General features: G+C 27.4%; 1 protein-coding gene across 16 annotated transcripts in view; it reads right to left on the reverse strand.

Annotated features, from left to right (window-relative positions):
• Positions 1 to 19,286, reverse strand: part of sw (cytoplasmic dynein 1 intermediate chain short wing) — an 87,973-nt gene that overhangs the window by 32,042 nt on the left and 36,645 nt on the right. For 9 of the 16 annotated variants that reach the window (XM_075376077.1, XM_075376074.1, XM_075376075.1 and 6 more), the window contains one exon: positions 8,489 to 8,536. The exons of the other annotated variants lie outside the window; for them this stretch is intronic. In XM_075376077.1, the coding sequence (XP_075232192.1) occupies positions 8,489 to 8,536 (48 nt within the window). The remainder of the gene's footprint in view (positions 1 to 8,488; positions 8,537 to 19,286) is intronic. 16 annotated transcript variants of the gene reach the window in all.

A 19,286-nucleotide genomic window follows, 5' to 3' on the forward strand; every position in this document is an offset into this window, starting at 1 on the left:
ATTATATACATAGATCGGTCAAATCTCAACTTCTTATTTTTTTTAAGCTTTTTAAGTGTAAATCTATAAGTATAAAAAAATATGAATTTCCACATTACTCATTCATCAGAGATAATCTCTTTTTTTGGGATAAAGAGAACCCCAAATGAAAGTATAATTTCACAGGATAATTCTAACAAGGATCCAGATAACCAGTAAAATCTTGTAAAAAAAATTTAACCTAAATGAGAAAAAATTTAGAATCTGGACGACTGATGGAAAGGAGCCATGGTAATTTTCTCAATCCTGTAAGTCAAAAGGTAAGGTAAAATTTAAAAGAAATTATTATTTTTATTTGCATCTACATAAAACTCCCTTATAGTTCTATGCACTTAGTCCTCCATCTTTTAACAAAATTTGGAATCACTTTCTTGAAGAAACCTTTTGAACTAATATTTGCACTGCTTCCATTTACCTCTTCATCACAACAAAAATTATTCCTCTACAATTCTTTTAATGGGCCAAAAGGATGAAAACTGTTTGGTGTCACATCAGGACTGCATGGTGGGCGATTCAGAAGCTTAAAATTGAGATCTTGAAGGCAAAGGATTGTTTATTTAGTTGTCCTCATGCGGTCAAGAATTATCCTTAAGCAAATTCATGCATTTTACATTTGATTTTACTTTAGAGTGTGAAAGGAACAAAAGTTACATCTTCCACATCCTAGAATACAGTCATCACAGAGTTTACTGAAGATGTGTGAGTTTTGAATCTTTTTTTCTGTAGGAAATGAAATAATTTTCAACTACACTTTGTCATTTACTCTTGAGACCTGTATCTCCCATTAATGGATCATTCATCTTCATAATGTTTCAAAAACTTCTGGAAAATTATAATAATTCGTAGATTATTGTGAATAATTTATTTAACTTTGTCAAAATTGTCATTATTATTTGAAGTAAAAGCCTACCTTCTGTTGTAAGTCTCAAGAAAGAAATCTTTTTAAAAACTATCAATTCATTCGTAGATTTTGATTTCACTTCAACAACTCTCTCCATATTGCTGCTGCATTCTACAAACTAACTCCGCTCAAAACATATCAGAGCTCAGATTTTTTCCTTGGTACGATCAGGCAAAGGACTCATTCTAAATTGCCTTTTAAACATAACTACAACAACTAACACAAAACAATATTTCCAATAGAAAAAATGTGCGAGGTTTCAATTTTCAACAGAATAGTCAATGCTGCGATATATGTGATTATGAGGGAAATAAATTTTTTTCCTTACTTTTTGACTTTCAGAGTAAATACTCTCAGAGTATAAACTTTTCATGTAAAGTTCAATAATCCTTCTTAGTTTTGGTTTCAGCAGAAAAATTGATTATATTGAAAAATTTATTCCATATATTAAAATAATTAAATAAATTTTAATTAATTTTTAATTTAATTTTAATAATTTACTTTTCTAATTTATTAAAATTCTGTAGCAAGGATGGGAAATGTGCTAATAAACATTTTGCATTCTTTAGGACACTGACTGCATATTGGTCATCAGCCACTAATAAACACAAACAGCATGTAGTGGAAACTATACAATGTATCATTAGACTTTGATCATCTATGATAAATATTTTATGACATATGGTAATGGTCAATGACATTCTGGTCAATGGTGAAGGGTGTCATTTCACACCCTTCAGCTCCTAGACAACTAAAATGTTTTAGACCCATCAAGTTTTAAGAATGCAACTTACCATTTTATTCAGGGCCCAATATAAACTTCTAACTTATATTGTTTTCAAAACAATAAAATGGTAATCAACATCGTCAAATGGTAATTTATCATCAGCGTTGGATTATCATAGTAATGTGGAGGCAAGAAATTTGGCTTCATGTGCCACTAACATTTGTATAACATACAATCTCAGTCAATTTAATAAATGTGTTAATGCTAGAGGTAACATTCTGAATCTTTTTTCTAATACTATTAATCTTTCTTCTGCGAATTGTGTGATGTTATCTTTGATTGTGATGAATTTCACAGTGCTTTAGAGGTTAGTTTTCCAGTTATTTTTATTAATAAGTTAACTTTTAATGATTACATTTCTGACTTCAGAATGGCTGATCATACTTTTACTTGTAGTAAATTAAGCCTTTTTGATAAAGATTTACCTACTGATATAAATGAAATTAATTTTAATAATTATGTTATTGAACTAAATACATTTATTAATAATACGAGAATTATTCTTGAGCATGTATCAAAAACTCACATTGCATCACGTACTTGTCCAAACTGGTTCTCAAAGGAATTCAGAAGGGGCGATTACTAATAAGAAAAAAGTTTCATAAATTGTATAATTCTGAATATTAATTTGAGTTATTTAGGAAGGAGAGATCTTTATGTAAGCAACTTTGTAAACGTGATGAAAGCAACTACTACACTGATGTAGAAAATGCTGTTGATAAATGATTGTAGTTATTTTTTCAAATTTGTTAACTTGTTAGACTCTAGTAGATCTCTTACTAGTACAATGTTTTATAATAATGATAGAGCAGATTGTTTGCAAGACACTGTTGAATTGTTTGCCAAGAAATTTGGTAGTGTTTATACTGGGACTGATTTGTCATCTACTGAAGTAAGCTTTAACATTAATTTGATTCAATTTGGTGAGGATGAGATGTGCAAGGGTATCATGGATTTTTTTTTTTTTTTTTTGTCTTCAGTCATTTGACTGGTTTGATGCAGCTCTCCAAGATTCCCTATCTAGTACTAGTCGTTTCATTTCAGTATACCCTCTACATCCTACAATTTGTTTTACATACTCCAAACGTGGCCTGCCTACACAATTTTTCCCTTCTACCTGTCCTTCCAATATTAAAGCGACTATTCCAGGATGCCTTAGTATGTGGCCTATAAGTCTGTCTCTTCTTTTAACTATATTTTTCCAAATGCTTCTTTCTTCATCTATTTGCCGCAATACCTCTTCATTTGTCACTTTATCCACCCATCTGATTTTTAACATTCTCCTATAGCACCACATTTCAAAAGCTTCTAATCTTTTCTTCTCAGATATTCCGATTGTCCAAGTTTCACTTCCATATAAAGCGACACTCCAAACATACACTTTCAAAAATCTTTTCCTGACATTTAAATTAATTTTTGATGTAAACAAATTATATTTCTTACTGAAGGCTCGTTTAGCTTGTGCTATTCGGCATTTTATATCGCTCCTGCTTCGTCCATCTTTAGTAATTTTACTTCCCAAATAACAAAATTCTTCTACCTCCATAATCTTTTCTCCTCCTATTTTCACATTCAGTGGTCCATCTTTGTTATTTCTACTACATTTCATTACTTTTGTTTTGTTCTTGTTTATTTTCATGCGATAGTTCTTGCGTAGGACTTCATCTATGCCGTTCATTGTTTCTTCTAAATCCTTTTTACTCTCGGCTAGAATTACTATATCATCAGCAAATCGTAGCATCTTTATCTTTTCACCTTGTACTGTTACTCCGAATCTAAATTGTTCTTTCACATCATTAACTGCTAGTTCCATGTAAAGATTAAAAAGTAACGAAGATAGGGAACATCCTTGTCGGACTCCCTTTCTTATTAGGGCTTCTTTCTTATGTTCTTCAATTGTTATTGTTGCTGTTTGGTTCCTGTACATGTTAGCAATTGTTCTTCTATCTCTGTATTTGAACCCTAATTTTTTTAAAACGCTGAACATTATATTCCAATCTACGTTATCGAAAGCCTTTTCTAGGTCTATAAACACCAAGTATGTTGGTTTGTTTTTCTTTAATCTTCCTTCTACTATTAATCTGAGGCCTAAAATTGCTTCCCTTGTCCCTATACTTTTTCTGAAACCAAATTGGTCTTCTCCTAACACTTCTTCCACTCTCCTCTCAATTCTTCTGTATAAAATTCTAGTTAAGATTTTTGATGCATGACTAGTTAAACTAATTGTTCTATATTCTTCACATTTATCTGCCCCTGCTTTCTTTGGTATCATAACTATAACACGTTTTTTGAAGTCTGATGGAAATTCCCCTTTTTCATAAATATTACACACCAGTTTGTATAATCTATCAATCGCTTCCTCACCTGCACTGCGCAGTAATTCTACAGTATCATGGATCTTAATATTAAATCAGCACCTGATCCTGAAAATATACATACTTTGTTTTTTAAAAACTGTTTCTGTTTTTGCTCCACTTTATAAAAAGGGGAATCTTGCTGATATTAATAACTATCTTCCAATTAGTAAATGTAATACCTTTGCTAAATTATTTGACTGCCTTATTTATATTATTACACCATATTTGTGTAAATATATTAGTCGTCTCAGCAACATGGTTTCCTTTCTGGCAGATAAACACTTCAACATAAATCACACGGCAGATTAACACGAATCTGTCTTTAATGAATGCATCACCTAAAACTTGGATTTACAGTGGATGCTGTTTACTCTGACTTAACTACTGCCTTTAATAGAGTGAATATTGGTCTGCTCTTAAGAAGGCTTGATGCATTTGGAATTTCTGATCCCTTACTTATATGGATTTCATCTTTTCTAGAGAATCAAGTTCAATGTGTTAAGATTGATAGTTGTATATCTAATCCTATTCAAGTAACTTCTACTGTGGGGCAAGGTACTCACCTTGCTTTCCTTTGTTGTCGGTCAGTTATTGAGTTTGCTCTATTTTTGTTTTTTGCTGATGATGCAAAACTGGCATTGGCTATTAAGGACTCAACTGATAGATTCCTTTGCAAAGGGATTTAGACTATATGGTAAATTGGTATCATCTTAATGGGTTGACATGCAATTTTAATAAATATTTCTCTGTAACTTTTGAAAAACAGAAAACTGGTTACAGAAGATCAATCAAGTTACTGAAATAAGGACCGTGGGGTTTATTTTGACTGAAAAGTTTCATTTAAAAAACATGTTGACCTATAAAAGAATTGAATTCTATAAAGAGGTTTTCACAGAATTTTAAGAATATCACCACATTTTGAACTTTATATTTTGCATTTATTTATCCACATTTTTTATACTGCTCCAGCACCTGGAGACCTAATACTCTTTAACTTTTAAAAAAAATTAAAAAGTGAATCACCATTTTCTTAGATATGTTTTTTTAAAAAACTGGGCACACAATGCATTATTCAGACCACGATTATAATTGAATTGAGGTATACAGTCGGTATAATCATCACTGATAAGATTTAATTTTTACTTATAAAATTATTAATCATCATATTGATTATCCAGAATTGCTTTCAAAATTTAATTTTTTTGTTCCTGGTTGGAAACTTAGAAACAATAACTATTACTTTTATGTAGATATAAAGACTTTTGATCAATTGTTTATCAATTATCATAAATTGTAATAATTACACTAACTGGTTCGCTTTGTATAATTTTAGTTTATATAAAATTAAATTTAAATCTAGATGTTTATTAAAATATGAATGAAATACTTGTATGTGACAATATACATATGTAATGATGAAATATGATATGCGTGAGTATATTATATTGAGTATTACGAGGTTCTCCATTTTCTCCTGTATAAATATATAATTTTTTTATTTATTTATGCATTTGTTTGGTCTACTTGATAATAAATATCACTATAAAATTTAGTAATCTTCTCCTATTTCATTTTGTTGATGGTTACATCATAATTTAAAAAAAAAAAACATAGTATTAAATAGATAAGACTTACACTTATTTAAAGAGTAATAAAGGAACTTTACTCTATCCTAATATTTCAGGTAAGATTGTTGAATTAATAATTGTATAAATATTTGATGTTAATAAAAACTAATATTTTAGAAATTGTGTAACTGTCCACTTTATTAAAGAATTGGAAGATCGTATCTCACTTTCAAATGAATAAGTTTAATAAAGTGCAGCAAAAAATGTGTATATATAATTTAATGGGTGTACAAGTCATGTGTTGTCTACATCAGATTTTTTATAAATATTTTCACTGCTAAAAACATCAGCATTATATTCAGGTTTCTTTTTTATGCAGCAGACATATGTTTTTGTTTTATATAGAAACATCCTTCTTGTATACTTATAATGTGATAGCAACAAGCAACAGTAGTATTTTTACACTTTCAGAATATATATTACAGCATTCAGCATGAATTTATGTTGATTAAAAATATGGTAATTGCTGTATTAATTTATTTCAGTTTATTCAATAGAAATAAGTTAATTCATAACTGTCCAAGTTTTATTTATTTTTTTCTTAAAGTTAAAGATTCTTAATCAAACCCAACGAGCTGGTCTATGTCATCGCAAATCAGCTGATTTTGAAGTCGAGAGTTTTAAGGTCCAAATCCTAGTAAAGGCCAATATTTTTATATGGATTTGAATACTAGATCAGGGACACCGGTGTTCTTTGTTGGTTGGGTTTCAATTAACCACACATCTCAGGAGTAGTCGACCTGAGACTGCACAAAATTACACTTCATTTGGATTCATACATATCCTTACTCACCCTTGAAGTAATACCTTACATTGGTTCTGGATGCTAAACAGAAAAATATTCTTAATCATGCTATTTAAAAAATAATATTATTAATCCTCTCTGCTGCTAACATAAATTTAGTTTTTAAAATCACTCTCATAAACTCAAATATAAGTAAAGAAACTTTTCTATGCAGTTAATGATATCTATAGGAATTTCTGCTATCTACAATGTGGAGTGGTAGTGTCGCTAACGTGGCAGATCCCAGGTTTGAATCCTGGTTAGACATGGCATTTTTCACATGCTACAAAATTTACATTTCATATTCCTATACACAAGCTTTGAGCTTACACGGTGTGAATCATTTATTAATAAAAACAAGCCTTCCTCTAGTAATATTATAAAATCTGAACAACTTACAATTTTTTTTTAGCTCAATATCTGGAGTTCTTTGAAATAATACAATGTGAAATATATTTTTATTAGTTAAATTATATTTTTTTAAATATAATATTTTAAAAATAATATTAGTGTATACTCCACTAATCATCATTTTTTTACATTTATGTGTATGATATTGGGCAGTATTTCCTCTGCTTTGTAAATGGATGTGAGTTTAATTATGTAAACATTCAGCTACTTTTTATTAACTCGCCTAATATAAGCATGTTTCATATTAATTGAGCAAAAGGGTAACTACATTTAAATGCTGTAAAACTATTTAAACCTAAAAAGGATCCTGTTATTACAGAATAATAAATGTTAAAATACGAAGTATGGTATTATTAAAATATGCAGTAGTATAAAATTCTGCACCAAGCTGACAAACTATTTACAATAATCTGATTTAAATGAAATTATTAAAAAATTCCAGCTTATATTTCAGTAAAATGATAGGGTAGAATGTAAACTACACCTACATCATGATCCAGTCTTTTACCATCCCCTTCCATATCTTTTATTCTATCTCTTCCTTGGAGGTTTGTATTAACTGGAATAATAATAGTTTGTGGAAACCTACAGATCCAATTCCATAATGGCATGACAGTCTCTCCATGAACTTGTTTCAGAACTGGATTTGCAAGCTAATTATTAAAAAAAAAACCCTAAACATTAGACAAATCCTAATACATTAAAAGTGGGGAATTCTTCTCCTACCTCTAGGAGAAGGTACAACTACCTAGTTATACCTCTAGGTCTGAAATGTTCAGTTCAACAAATTTATGATAAAAAACATTTTATTACTAGATAACAGGTTTAAGGGTAAGATAGTAAACTCTAATCTTTACACAGGAAGTAGCATCCTGACAACTGGTAAGTATGAAGAGCAAAGATAAAATGTGATTAAAGGTTGCGATTTTATTGGAATTTATCAGCAATGGACTCAGCTGATGAAGCAACTTAAAAAAAAAAATTAATAAACAGACTACATAAAAACAGCAATATCATTAACCTGAGTGTGTATAACTAAAATATTGTCATGATGATGTCATTTTTATATTTAAATAGCAAAATCTAATAGCAATCAATTTTTTACAGTTGAATAATATTTTATGAATAACTGAATGTTTATAAATTAATAATAAAGTACATGGGAAATGATACAATCAAACTATTGATACAATTTTTTTTTCATAATTATAAAAAAAAAGAAATAAGGTGATAAAATAAACAAAAAATGGGGAAAAATTCATGAAAATGTTACATAGATAAATACAGAAGCAAGACAGTTACAGCAAACGGTCAAAAACATTGAATAACATGAGACATTAATCAATTAATTTTAGTTGTAAACCAAAATAGTCAGAACATATTTTTATAGTTATATATACATATATATTATTATTAAAAAATAAATAAAGAATATTAATGAAATTTTTCTACACGTAAATCCGTATTCAACTTTTAACGTGATGTTAAATTTACATTTAATACAAATTTCTATTTTTTACTTTAATTATTTTTTTTTTAAACAAACAAATTAACGCAACCTCCACAGAGTAGTATCCTTACCTGTAAACTCGTCTTCCCATTCTAAACCCGGATTTAGATTGTACTCGTCTTGAAATAGAACACACATAAATCAGCAATCACCATCTTGACAATATATTTTTTTTTTATAATATAAAATTTAAAAAGTGTTTTAAATTTATATAAAAAATATATAAATAAAACACCCACAACCAATACAAGGTAAGCATTATAAATATTTCTGACAGTATAAAGTTATATACTTTTACATTACATTAGTAGTTTCATGACGACATTTTTTTATCTGCTAATTTTTCAACAAATTAAATGAAAAATGAGAATATAAAAGAATAAATTCTTAATATGGTCAAAATATTTTGGAATTATATTCTGAAATTAAAAATCCTGACTGTAATAATGTTTATCAAATTATGAAGCATCAAGTGCTGGAAAATTTTGTTTTAATAGAAATAAAACTAATTATGTGATATCATTAAATTCTTATTTGTAAAAAAATATACTTGAGTATTAAATTTGTACAATTGAAAATTACTATATTTCTACCTTATACTGTCAAAAATTAAACAATTTTATTAAACATTAATGTAATACATGTTAAGATTATGTTGTATGATTAATTTAGAAGAAAAATACATAGTAATATAATTGTTTTATATAATAACCAGAAAGAAAGCAAGTCAAAAAAAGAAAAAGCCACAGCCAAATTAAAATTAACAAAACAAAAAGCAAATAATATAGTAAATAGCACTGTTATTATTTACTGTAAACAGCATTATATTTGGAAGGGTAAGTACAAATACATCTAAGTTAAATGCTAATACAGGTCAAGTAGTCCACGATTAAAATATATATAATTTGAAAAAAAAAAAAAATTATGTACATATATTATATGAAGGTTATATATATATATTCCTTTAGAAAACATATTCAAAATTATAATGTTTTTCCAGAAAAAACCAGAAGAGTTGGCAGAAAGTAATCTGGAGAGCATAAACAACTACAGTCACAGAAAATGAAGGAATAAAAACTGAAACAAAGAAAAAACTGAAGTGACTATTCTATATGATGATTAATGTAGCCTCTTAGGGGCTTATTTGAAAAAAGTACAAACATGTTCTATTTATATATATATCAGTAGTGTATTCAATTGTACTGATCAGATGTATTAGGTCTGAGTGAGATTGTTTTAAGAATTCTCTTAATGAATTTTTTTTATAACAGTTCCATTTAAAATGAATGAATATTATCTTCGAAAAAGAGAAAATAAATGAATTGTACCGATTTTAACTATTAAAGCTTGTGGATCTAACTCTTGGCTTTTCATAGAAGGATCTATTAAATATCTAACTATCTTTCTTTTAAAAGTACATATATGTCTGTTTTCTCTTTTAAGTATAAATTCTGTATTTTTTAAGGACATAAAGTATAAACTTTGTATTTTTTTAAGGATATAACACCAGGTTAGAAGAATTCAAATATTTGAAAAACTTTTTGTATATGGCTACAATTGTTCCACTTCAAATTCAACCTAATGTAAATGTGCTTTTGATTTAATATATAAAAACCTTTGATTAGATTTACAAGACACTGAAAAAAATAGAGAAAAAAATTGGACATACTGAAATGATTAAAAAATCATGTTAATATATCTCATAATAAATCAGTATACCTTGAAATAACAACACAAAATTCTTGAAAATGTTCTGTGGTTGTGGTTCAGCCAACATCATAAAAAAGATTGCATTTAAGTAAAACATAATTCAAGTAGTCTAATCTAAATAAATCAAAGGAAAATGTTACACAATGCTGTATGGTGATTATTCTGAATACAGTCAAAAAAAAAAAGGTATTAGGATCCGGCCTGATATTACTCATAAATAAAAATACAGATTTTATTTATTTATTAATAATTTTCATCACAAATTTTGATATGAATCTATATGTTACAATATTAAAGCAACAATTAAGCCTTGTCACTGTTCATGTATTATCTGATGTTTTGCATTATCTAACCAAACTTAATTTTACCCATGTTTTTAAAGAAAGTGGTACCAGGTATTTATCAGCAAATACTAAAAGAAAAACATTATTTGCACAAGTCTTTCATATCACTTTTAGCTGAAAATTTGTTTATGAATTCAGATTTATCCAAATTACATTCATAGAAAAAAAAAAACAGTAATTTTTCTTGGATTTATGAGGGTTAGACCTGGTTTACCCAGATTAGCAACTGAGACAACAAATTTGCTTTTTGCGTCCCAGACAAGAAACAGAGTCATTGAACAGTTACACAGGTACACACAATGAAGTGGCTACTGTAGAGTAGCCACTTTATAGTTTACATTAGAAGACACCAACAAATTGACACACACAGAACACAAGGATAGCTGCTGACCCAATTCTCATGATATTCATTCAAGGAAGAAGGCATAAAGAATCAGCATAGGGAAAGGAAGTGAAAAAGTAAAATATCTTTATATAAAATAAAGAAACAATGTTAACTTAAGTTTGATGGTAATTAATTTTATCTAAATTTTGCACCTCAGGTATCCAAGACACATTTGGGTTTACCTGTATAATATCCATTTTGTTCAGCAAAATTAAAACTATATACAGAACTACTATATATAGAACTTTAACTATATATATTTATTAAAACTGCCATATTTAAATAAATAAATAAAACTGAGTTAATTTTGAACATGTTTATTATAAAAACAATGAAGAAGATAAAAAGCACAAGCAAGCATAAGAAAACAACTTATTTTATATATAAATACATTACCTAACGGTCAGCTAAAATATTAAAACTTATTAACCTGAAATTGTATTATTATTAATAATGTTTAAAAATATAACTTCTAAAATTTTATCTCTAAATAATTAAACATAAAATTAAATCTAATTAAAACATCATCAAAAAATGTTATTATTCTGGTGTATCAAATAATAGAAGCGCAAACAAAAATAACTAAAAATACAGTATTTATGCATGCAATGATGTCTAAAACTATATAAAAAAAAAATTATGCATACTTATGTACAAAAGCACTATTTGAGAAAAGATACAATTTTTTTAATAAATAATAAAATAAGCATTATTTTAATTACAGTAATAAAATGACAACCTAACTTGAGTTACATCAGGGATTAATTTTAAAATTCAAATCATTAAAAGAAACATGCATTGGATTATCATCTATACTACTATATATTCTTCAGATTTCAAAACCTTATGGTATTCAATTTGAATATAAACTTTGAATAACTGCACTGGCAGCTATTAACCACAACTAACAGATTTATAAAAGGAAACCACAACCAATTTTTTTTTACAACTTAAAGAAAAAATTACAATGCATTACAAAAAAATTCTCTACTATACCATCAATTTTACTAAGATGTTTGCATAGAAATTACAACGTAAATCAATTATTTATATATAAAATACTATCACTAATATATATCACCGGGTGGTGGATGGCATGAGCTGACTACTGAATTTGGCAAGGGGGAAAAAACTTTGAATTCAAATTCTAATGCACAGTAATCAAGCTGGAAGCAATACTACGTTGAGAAGGTTCAGTACCATTTAATTTATTAATATCAATATTGATGACAGATCATTACAACACTTTAGTGTTTGTATATACAAAAAATAAGTGAAATGTTTTTTGATGTAGTCCACCTGTCCAGTTATATAATTTTAGAAGGCTTCTTTGAGTCATCACAAATTTTCTACAAAGAAAATAAGTTAACTCATCAATATCTCAATTCAGTTTTGACAATCAGCTATATTCATCTAAACTTATTGGTTTAATAAAATATATTTCTCTGTCGTTATATTTTTAAGTATTTTTATAAAACTTTGGTATTGGAATAGTAATGAATTTTCATGTTACACTCTTTGTCACAGTTTAAAACAATTTTTTTTTCTTTTTAATACTCTTTTAAAATACTTTTTAAAATAACTTTTTAAAATACTTTCTTCAGTTAATTACAAAATTAATATGCATTTCCAGCAACTGAACTACAACTCCTGAAATAAAACTGAGGTTACCATGCTCATACTATGAGCTGAAATCTATTATTTAAGTAGTGTTAATAATACACCACTGAGAATAAAACTGGTCTGGTCATTCTTGAAACAAAAATATACAGATAAAAAAGAATGTTAGAAAACTGAAGACTGATTTATAGTCACTGATGTTGGGCATAATTGTGGATGTTAATTTTTGATAAAGATTTTAAATATGCTTGGAGTTTATCCTAAAAATAATCTACTTTCAACATGTAGGAGAAATGACTATGTTCTTAAATAAAATGTAGTTACCATTAGTAAACTGATCAAACAATATCTTCAAAAATGATATAACATGGCCTGCTTGATCTCTTGTTCCGAATGTCTTGGATTTTTTCTCTGAATATACTTCAAAGACTAAGGGTACCAGATTGTGAATTCAGGAATTCAAAGAGAATTAATTTTTTATTAAGTAGATGCAGTATGTTACTTATGTCCTTTGCAGAATTTAACAATAAGATAGTATAACCAAACCATTCTCAGAGATTATTTCATGATAAAAAATTTATTAATAATCATGATACACATTTGAGTTTTAAATATTTGTCAGTCAGCTAAATGCCACCCAAGATAAACCAAAAAAGGTGGTATTTCAAAATTAATTTTTTTTATTAGGGTATATTATTTAAAAAGAAAAAAACATTAAGTATACTCCTTTCTTATAATTATTATTACTTATATAAATTTAAACAATGATTTCTGAAAAAAATTCTCAAATGTACTATTTTATTTAAAAGTAATTAAATAACGAAACAAAATTGAAATGATTTTAAAAAACTATGCTACTGGACAAAAACACTGATTTGAAACTAAATATAAGTAACAAATATGAAAGACACATAATAGAAGTAATTGTGAAATAAATAAATAATTAAATAAAAGTGGTGATTTTGGAAAACAATTGTAACAAGAAAAATATCCAGTTCCACTAAAATAATTAATGAATATATAAATGAGATGACATGTCAGAGAAATAAATCATATTATTTAAAACAATAAAAAAAAGTTTTTATAAACACTTTTTTAAGAAAAGTAAAATGATATGAACAATCCATTAAAATGTATACTGTTTTTAAAAGAATAAAATCAACAATAAGAGGAAAATGCTGCATTAAAATAGTGTAACATAAATGTAATAATAATAATATGTTATTTTAAAACAAATTAAACTTAATTAGGAGTAGTGGATGTACATAAAAATAACTTTATTAATACTACCATCCTTTTATCGATCAAATTATTAATACATTACGTTTGTAAATTTTTTATTTCATAACCTACCACCACCACATAAAACAACAGAAAGAGAATAAAGAGTTTTATCATGATTAGCATCACAAACTGAACCATTTCCACATATTACTATTGGATAAAAAATGTGATCAATCCCAATTACAATTCGATTTAAAAAATTGATGCAATTCCATATTTGGTCTGGGATTGTAAACAATTTTTCAAAAAATAAATTTCCTAGTTTAGTTTTCAAGTAAATTTTTTACTATATTATATGATGCAGTGTTTCACATTAATAAATTACAGTATTACATATGCCCAGTAAAATTCTTCTTTTCTTTAATTAATGAAGGTCAGCCACCAATATTTTTGCCATATTATTATCAACTCTTTATAATTCTGTTTTAATTTGCTGTAAAATAAAACTGATGCTAAACAAAAAGAATATCTAAAATCTTTAGCTAAGTTTTATAAACAATAATTTTTGAGAGCATTCAAAAATAAATGAAGATATCGGCTAACTTCAACCGACATAAAAGTTGATTAATAACTCCCTATTTTGAAATTTATTTTATTATTAAGTAAATAAACATTTTGATTTTGGTTTCAATTTAGTCACGCTTTCAATAAAAAACTAAAGAAATACAAGACATAAGAGCATCATATACTTTTAAAATTACATCAATTATTTGGTAAGTACATAAATTAAAATACAGAATTCATTAAGGATTCCTGAACTGGAGGTCAGTTATTACATCTTATCACAAAAATGTCCCAACTTGAAAGATCATCACTTAATTTGGACACCAAACTGAAATTGATTTATAATAACATTTAAATTATTTTAATAATTTAATGTTTTAAATGTATCCCAATGAATGAAAAATGAATCCCAAACAATTTATCCCAGACAATTACAAGAAGAAGCTTTTGTAATCTAGGTCTATAAACACTTAGAGAATTTATAAAATGGATATGATGAATTGGTGAAGTATTATTATATTTTAATTACGACAGCTGATATTTCAGGGGAATGTAAAAGGAAGCTGAAAATCTGGACATCTAGAATATCTTGGTTGAAGAATTTAAGTACTTCACTTCAAAACTAAGTTTAGTAGTTAAAAACTATAAATTCTGAATTGTTTAGAGCAACAGCCAGCAACAGACAGGTTCTCAAGAAAATTCAACAAGCAAATAATATTTACATCTTGAATAAGAATTGAGATAACTAGCTGCATTAACTAGATAAGTAGTCAAGAAGACTTGAAACGCTAAAAACTAGTTCAAAAATGCTCTCAAAACATCTACTGTTGATTATTTGCCAGAAGTTGAAATATCAGCAGCAAATGTGTATATGACATTCAGGCCTGAGGGCAGATCTACAACATAGTGTTTTTATAAAAAACTTTCTTGAACAGTACAGGAAACTACTAAAAAAAAGAGTAGTGCTTAGGGTTGATGTGAAAGGAGCTAATGAAATATCAAATTAAAGAGAAAGGCACAGGATAGATTATAATGAAGGAACAGTTAGAATCTGGAGAGTAAGAAAACAATTGATGAAAATGTATTGACAAAGTGAAAAACCTACACATTTTTCAAACTCTAATGTATTAATTCCAGTATAAACAAATTTGGGATCATATTCAACAAAACTAAAAACTTAATTTTTAAAATAAGGCCAAGCCCTGTAACACACTAAAGTTTTTTAAGATATCACATTTAGATAAAATTTGCAAAATGAAATAGAAAATTTACTTTAAAAAAATTATTAAAAAATACATAATTTCAAATTAACTTATTAAAGTAGAAGAAACTTGCTCAAATAAGATAACTCGCATGAACTAATAATAAACCGAACACAATAGCATAAATCTATTTATCAACTACCAGTGGCAGTATTTTTTTAAAAAAAGTTTTGTTAACTAAGCTGACCGAGTGTGTTTATTGTGTATGCATTACAACAAGCAAGCCTCTGTATGAATAATCTCTATTACCCACAGCAAGCAATTTATTCCAGTCTCACTACGGTGCAATCAAAGAAAGCAGTAAAAAGATAATTCTAATGCCACAAATATATACAAATTTCTATAAAATACATTCACATAATGATCGAGACACTAACTCCATTTTTGAGTAATATCTTTGAAATCACGATTTTTAATTTATTAAAAAAAATTTGATATTTTCCATAGAAAATATTTTATATTTTTCTAAGCCTTATCAAAAACTGTTAACTGTTTTACTGATATGAATTAAACAAACATTCATATAACCAATTAAGTCAAATAACTGAGAAATTTTCCCTGACAGATTTGTGCAATTTTTAATTCTAATACTGATGTAAGAAAAACACTATCAAAATACTGGATATCCTTTTTCTCTGTGCTGTTATATTTAATTTTTTTTTTAAGAATCATATTTTGGATGAAACTAATAGCAAACATTATATCACATGATGCTTAGAATGTTTCTTTCCTGCAGTCTAGGGCTTGTTTCTATCTGTTAGTTACGAGGTGGAATTCTGGTAGCAGATGAGGTGTGAGGTGTGAAATGTTTACGAAATACAGATCTTATTCAAGCTGACCCAATTCCAAGTAAGCTAAACACCACTTAAGACTTTAAAATCCAGTCTTTAAACAGATAACTATATATAAACTGCTTTAAAACAATATGAACAAGTTAAAAAAATTTTATTACTTAACAAAAGATTAAAAATACATTAAATCAATATCCATTTGTAAGCGTAATAAATTACAAACATTTGATGAGACAAACACTAGTTATGACTAGCTTGAGCCAAAGTATTCTTGAAATAAAATAATATACAATAGATACATACAATTCTTCAAAGAAACAACCCGACCATTTTATGCAAATAAAATTAAATGATAAAAGAAAATAAGGGCTGAAAACTGGTTCAAAGTTCATATTGCTGATTTAAATGAACATCAAACACATTATAACATTAACCTGTTTGTTCAGTTTGACAAGTGGACAACCCAGTCCTGACAATTTTGAGTGAAAAACAAAGATCTGTATATACCTGTTTTAGTTTAAAAATACCAGTGCTGATCTCAATGTTAAATACTGTTGCAGAAATAAAATATATAGTTATTACTTGATATTACCCCTCTTTATTTCAATAGATTCTAATTTTGCTAAGTTTATTCTCTTACTTCTGCTGTTTTTACAGCAACAATGCATACTAATAATATATACAGCAGCAGGAGAGGTTATATTTCTTTCTTGATGGTAATACTTCAGCTTTGTTTTACTTGTTTAAATAGTTCAATAATTTCTTATTTTCCATTTCTTTTTATTTAATGTCTTCAGAATTAAAAGAATTAGTGTAAGAAAATACTTACATTAATAATTATCCTTTCGTACTCAAGAAAAATTTCTTTAGATAAGAAAATAATATGGACTAGTAAGTAACTTTAGTATACAGAATATTTTTAACAAATAAAAAGAAAGTTTTCCATTTTTTCATGATAAAAATACTATAACAAGACCCACTGTGCTCAAGAAAAATTCATGAACAGATGGGTTTTGTTAACGTGAATAATAATCATAAAAAAAGTTCACTTAAGACATGTGTTTTTAAAGTAATATACGTTTGAATATGAGTGCTACAATTCATGATCCTGCCAAGTGTGAAGAATGAGTAATCCGAATTTTTGATGGCAAAAACCAATAAAGATTGTGAAATTTATGGCATTTACAGACTAAATATTAAAAAGATGGTGGTGTCATCATTTTGAGAAAGAGGAATGAACATTGGGGCCAGCCATTGGTAATAATGGATGATTTGATGGAAAAAATTTGAGAAAACTAGCACTTCACTGTCGCAATTGTTTTTGATGTTTCACAATATTCAATTTATAATTTTTTACTGAAAAATTGGGCTATAAAAATTATATGCCAGACTACTGCTGAAGATGTTAACAGACACACATAAGGAAAAATACTTTGGTGCAGCTCATGAATTTTTACAGCATTATGAAAATAAAGAGATTGTTTGACCACATTCTTACCGCAGATGAAACCTGGATTTCTTATTCCAACTTCAAGACAAAGCGACAATTGGTGTGATGGCAGCATTCATCATCTCCTATACTGAAGAAGTTTTAACAAGAATTTTCGATAAAGAAGCTTTAGGCTACTGTGTTTTGGAATAAAACAATGTCTTCCTCATCAAATTTAGTGATCATAGTAATACTGTGAACACCAATATATATGCAAAATGTTAAAAATCTTACAAGAGCTGTAAAAAGAAATCACAAAGGGATGCTATTCCACAGGATTTCACTTTTCCATGACAATGTGTGGACACACAAGGCAATAAGTTAGTGAGGTGACTGAAAAATTTAGTTGGAAAATCTTCAATCATCCATCCTATATTCCTAACCTAGCTCCTACTATTTTTTTTCTTTATTTTAAACAGTGGTTTGCATTACAAAGGTCTGACAGTAAGATGAACTGAAAATTGATGTTACTGCGTGATTTAAGTCACTGATGGCGGAATTTCTTGAAGAGGAAATGAAGCTATGAAACACTATGAAAAATGTGTTAAATTTAAGGTAGCTATGTAGAAAAGTAGTAAATAAATGTAGTTTTTTTATACTTAAGTATTAAAGTTTGTTCATATTTTTCAGTATTTATTTTAAAACAGACCTTACTTTAAAAACCCACCTCATACATATATAATACAAATAAAAGTTTTTAAAATAGATGGTTCAATAGAAAAAGTTAATGATACATTAAAAAAAAGATTTATTAAGATAAATTTTGAAATTCAATAATATTGCTTGTACTGCAATTGAATGAGGTATATTATAATTACACATCTTAAGTTATCATTGTTATAATATCTTGATACATTTGAAATATTGCACAAATTTTGCCAAGCTTGGAAAAACAACGTAGTGAAGAAACGACATGACCCAATGTTGTGATCACTAGTTGTTTTTATCAGTAGTTAGAAATAAGTTGTCTATTAGTTTAAGTTGTTATTATTATGGGATGTGAATATTCTGCTAGTTAATCATGAAATCAAGTAAATTAATTCTAACTATAATAAACAGAAAGTTGGAAACCTTTAACTTTATCAATACAATCCTAACTTCAAGTGACCTTTGCAGACCAGTTTTCAATCCTGAAATAATCCCAACATAATATGCATAACCTTTAATTATATGGAAAAAACTTTTTAACATTATTCCAAAAAAGTCCAGCAAAAATCCCATACAGAATTTTTATAAATATAATGTTACATTTACAACCTTATCATGCAGCACTCCTCTAAAAAGAAACTAAATGGAAAAAAATACTGACATGACACCTCATTAAAATTATCTTAATAATAGTAATAAATAAAAATAAAAATAAAACTGAACCACAGGCAAAAGAAGAACACAACTAAAAATAACAAACTTATAAAAATTCAACTGCTCTGGAAGGTGCGTTAAGTTGTTTTAATAAAAGTACTCTTCAATGCTATTCTTA

Source organism: Lycorma delicatula, chromosome 9 (genome assembly GCF_047948215.1).
Source record: "Lycorma delicatula isolate Av1 chromosome 9, ASM4794821v1, whole genome shotgun sequence".
NCBI classification, from domain to species: Eukaryota; Metazoa; Arthropoda; class Insecta; order Hemiptera; family Fulgoridae; genus Lycorma; species Lycorma delicatula.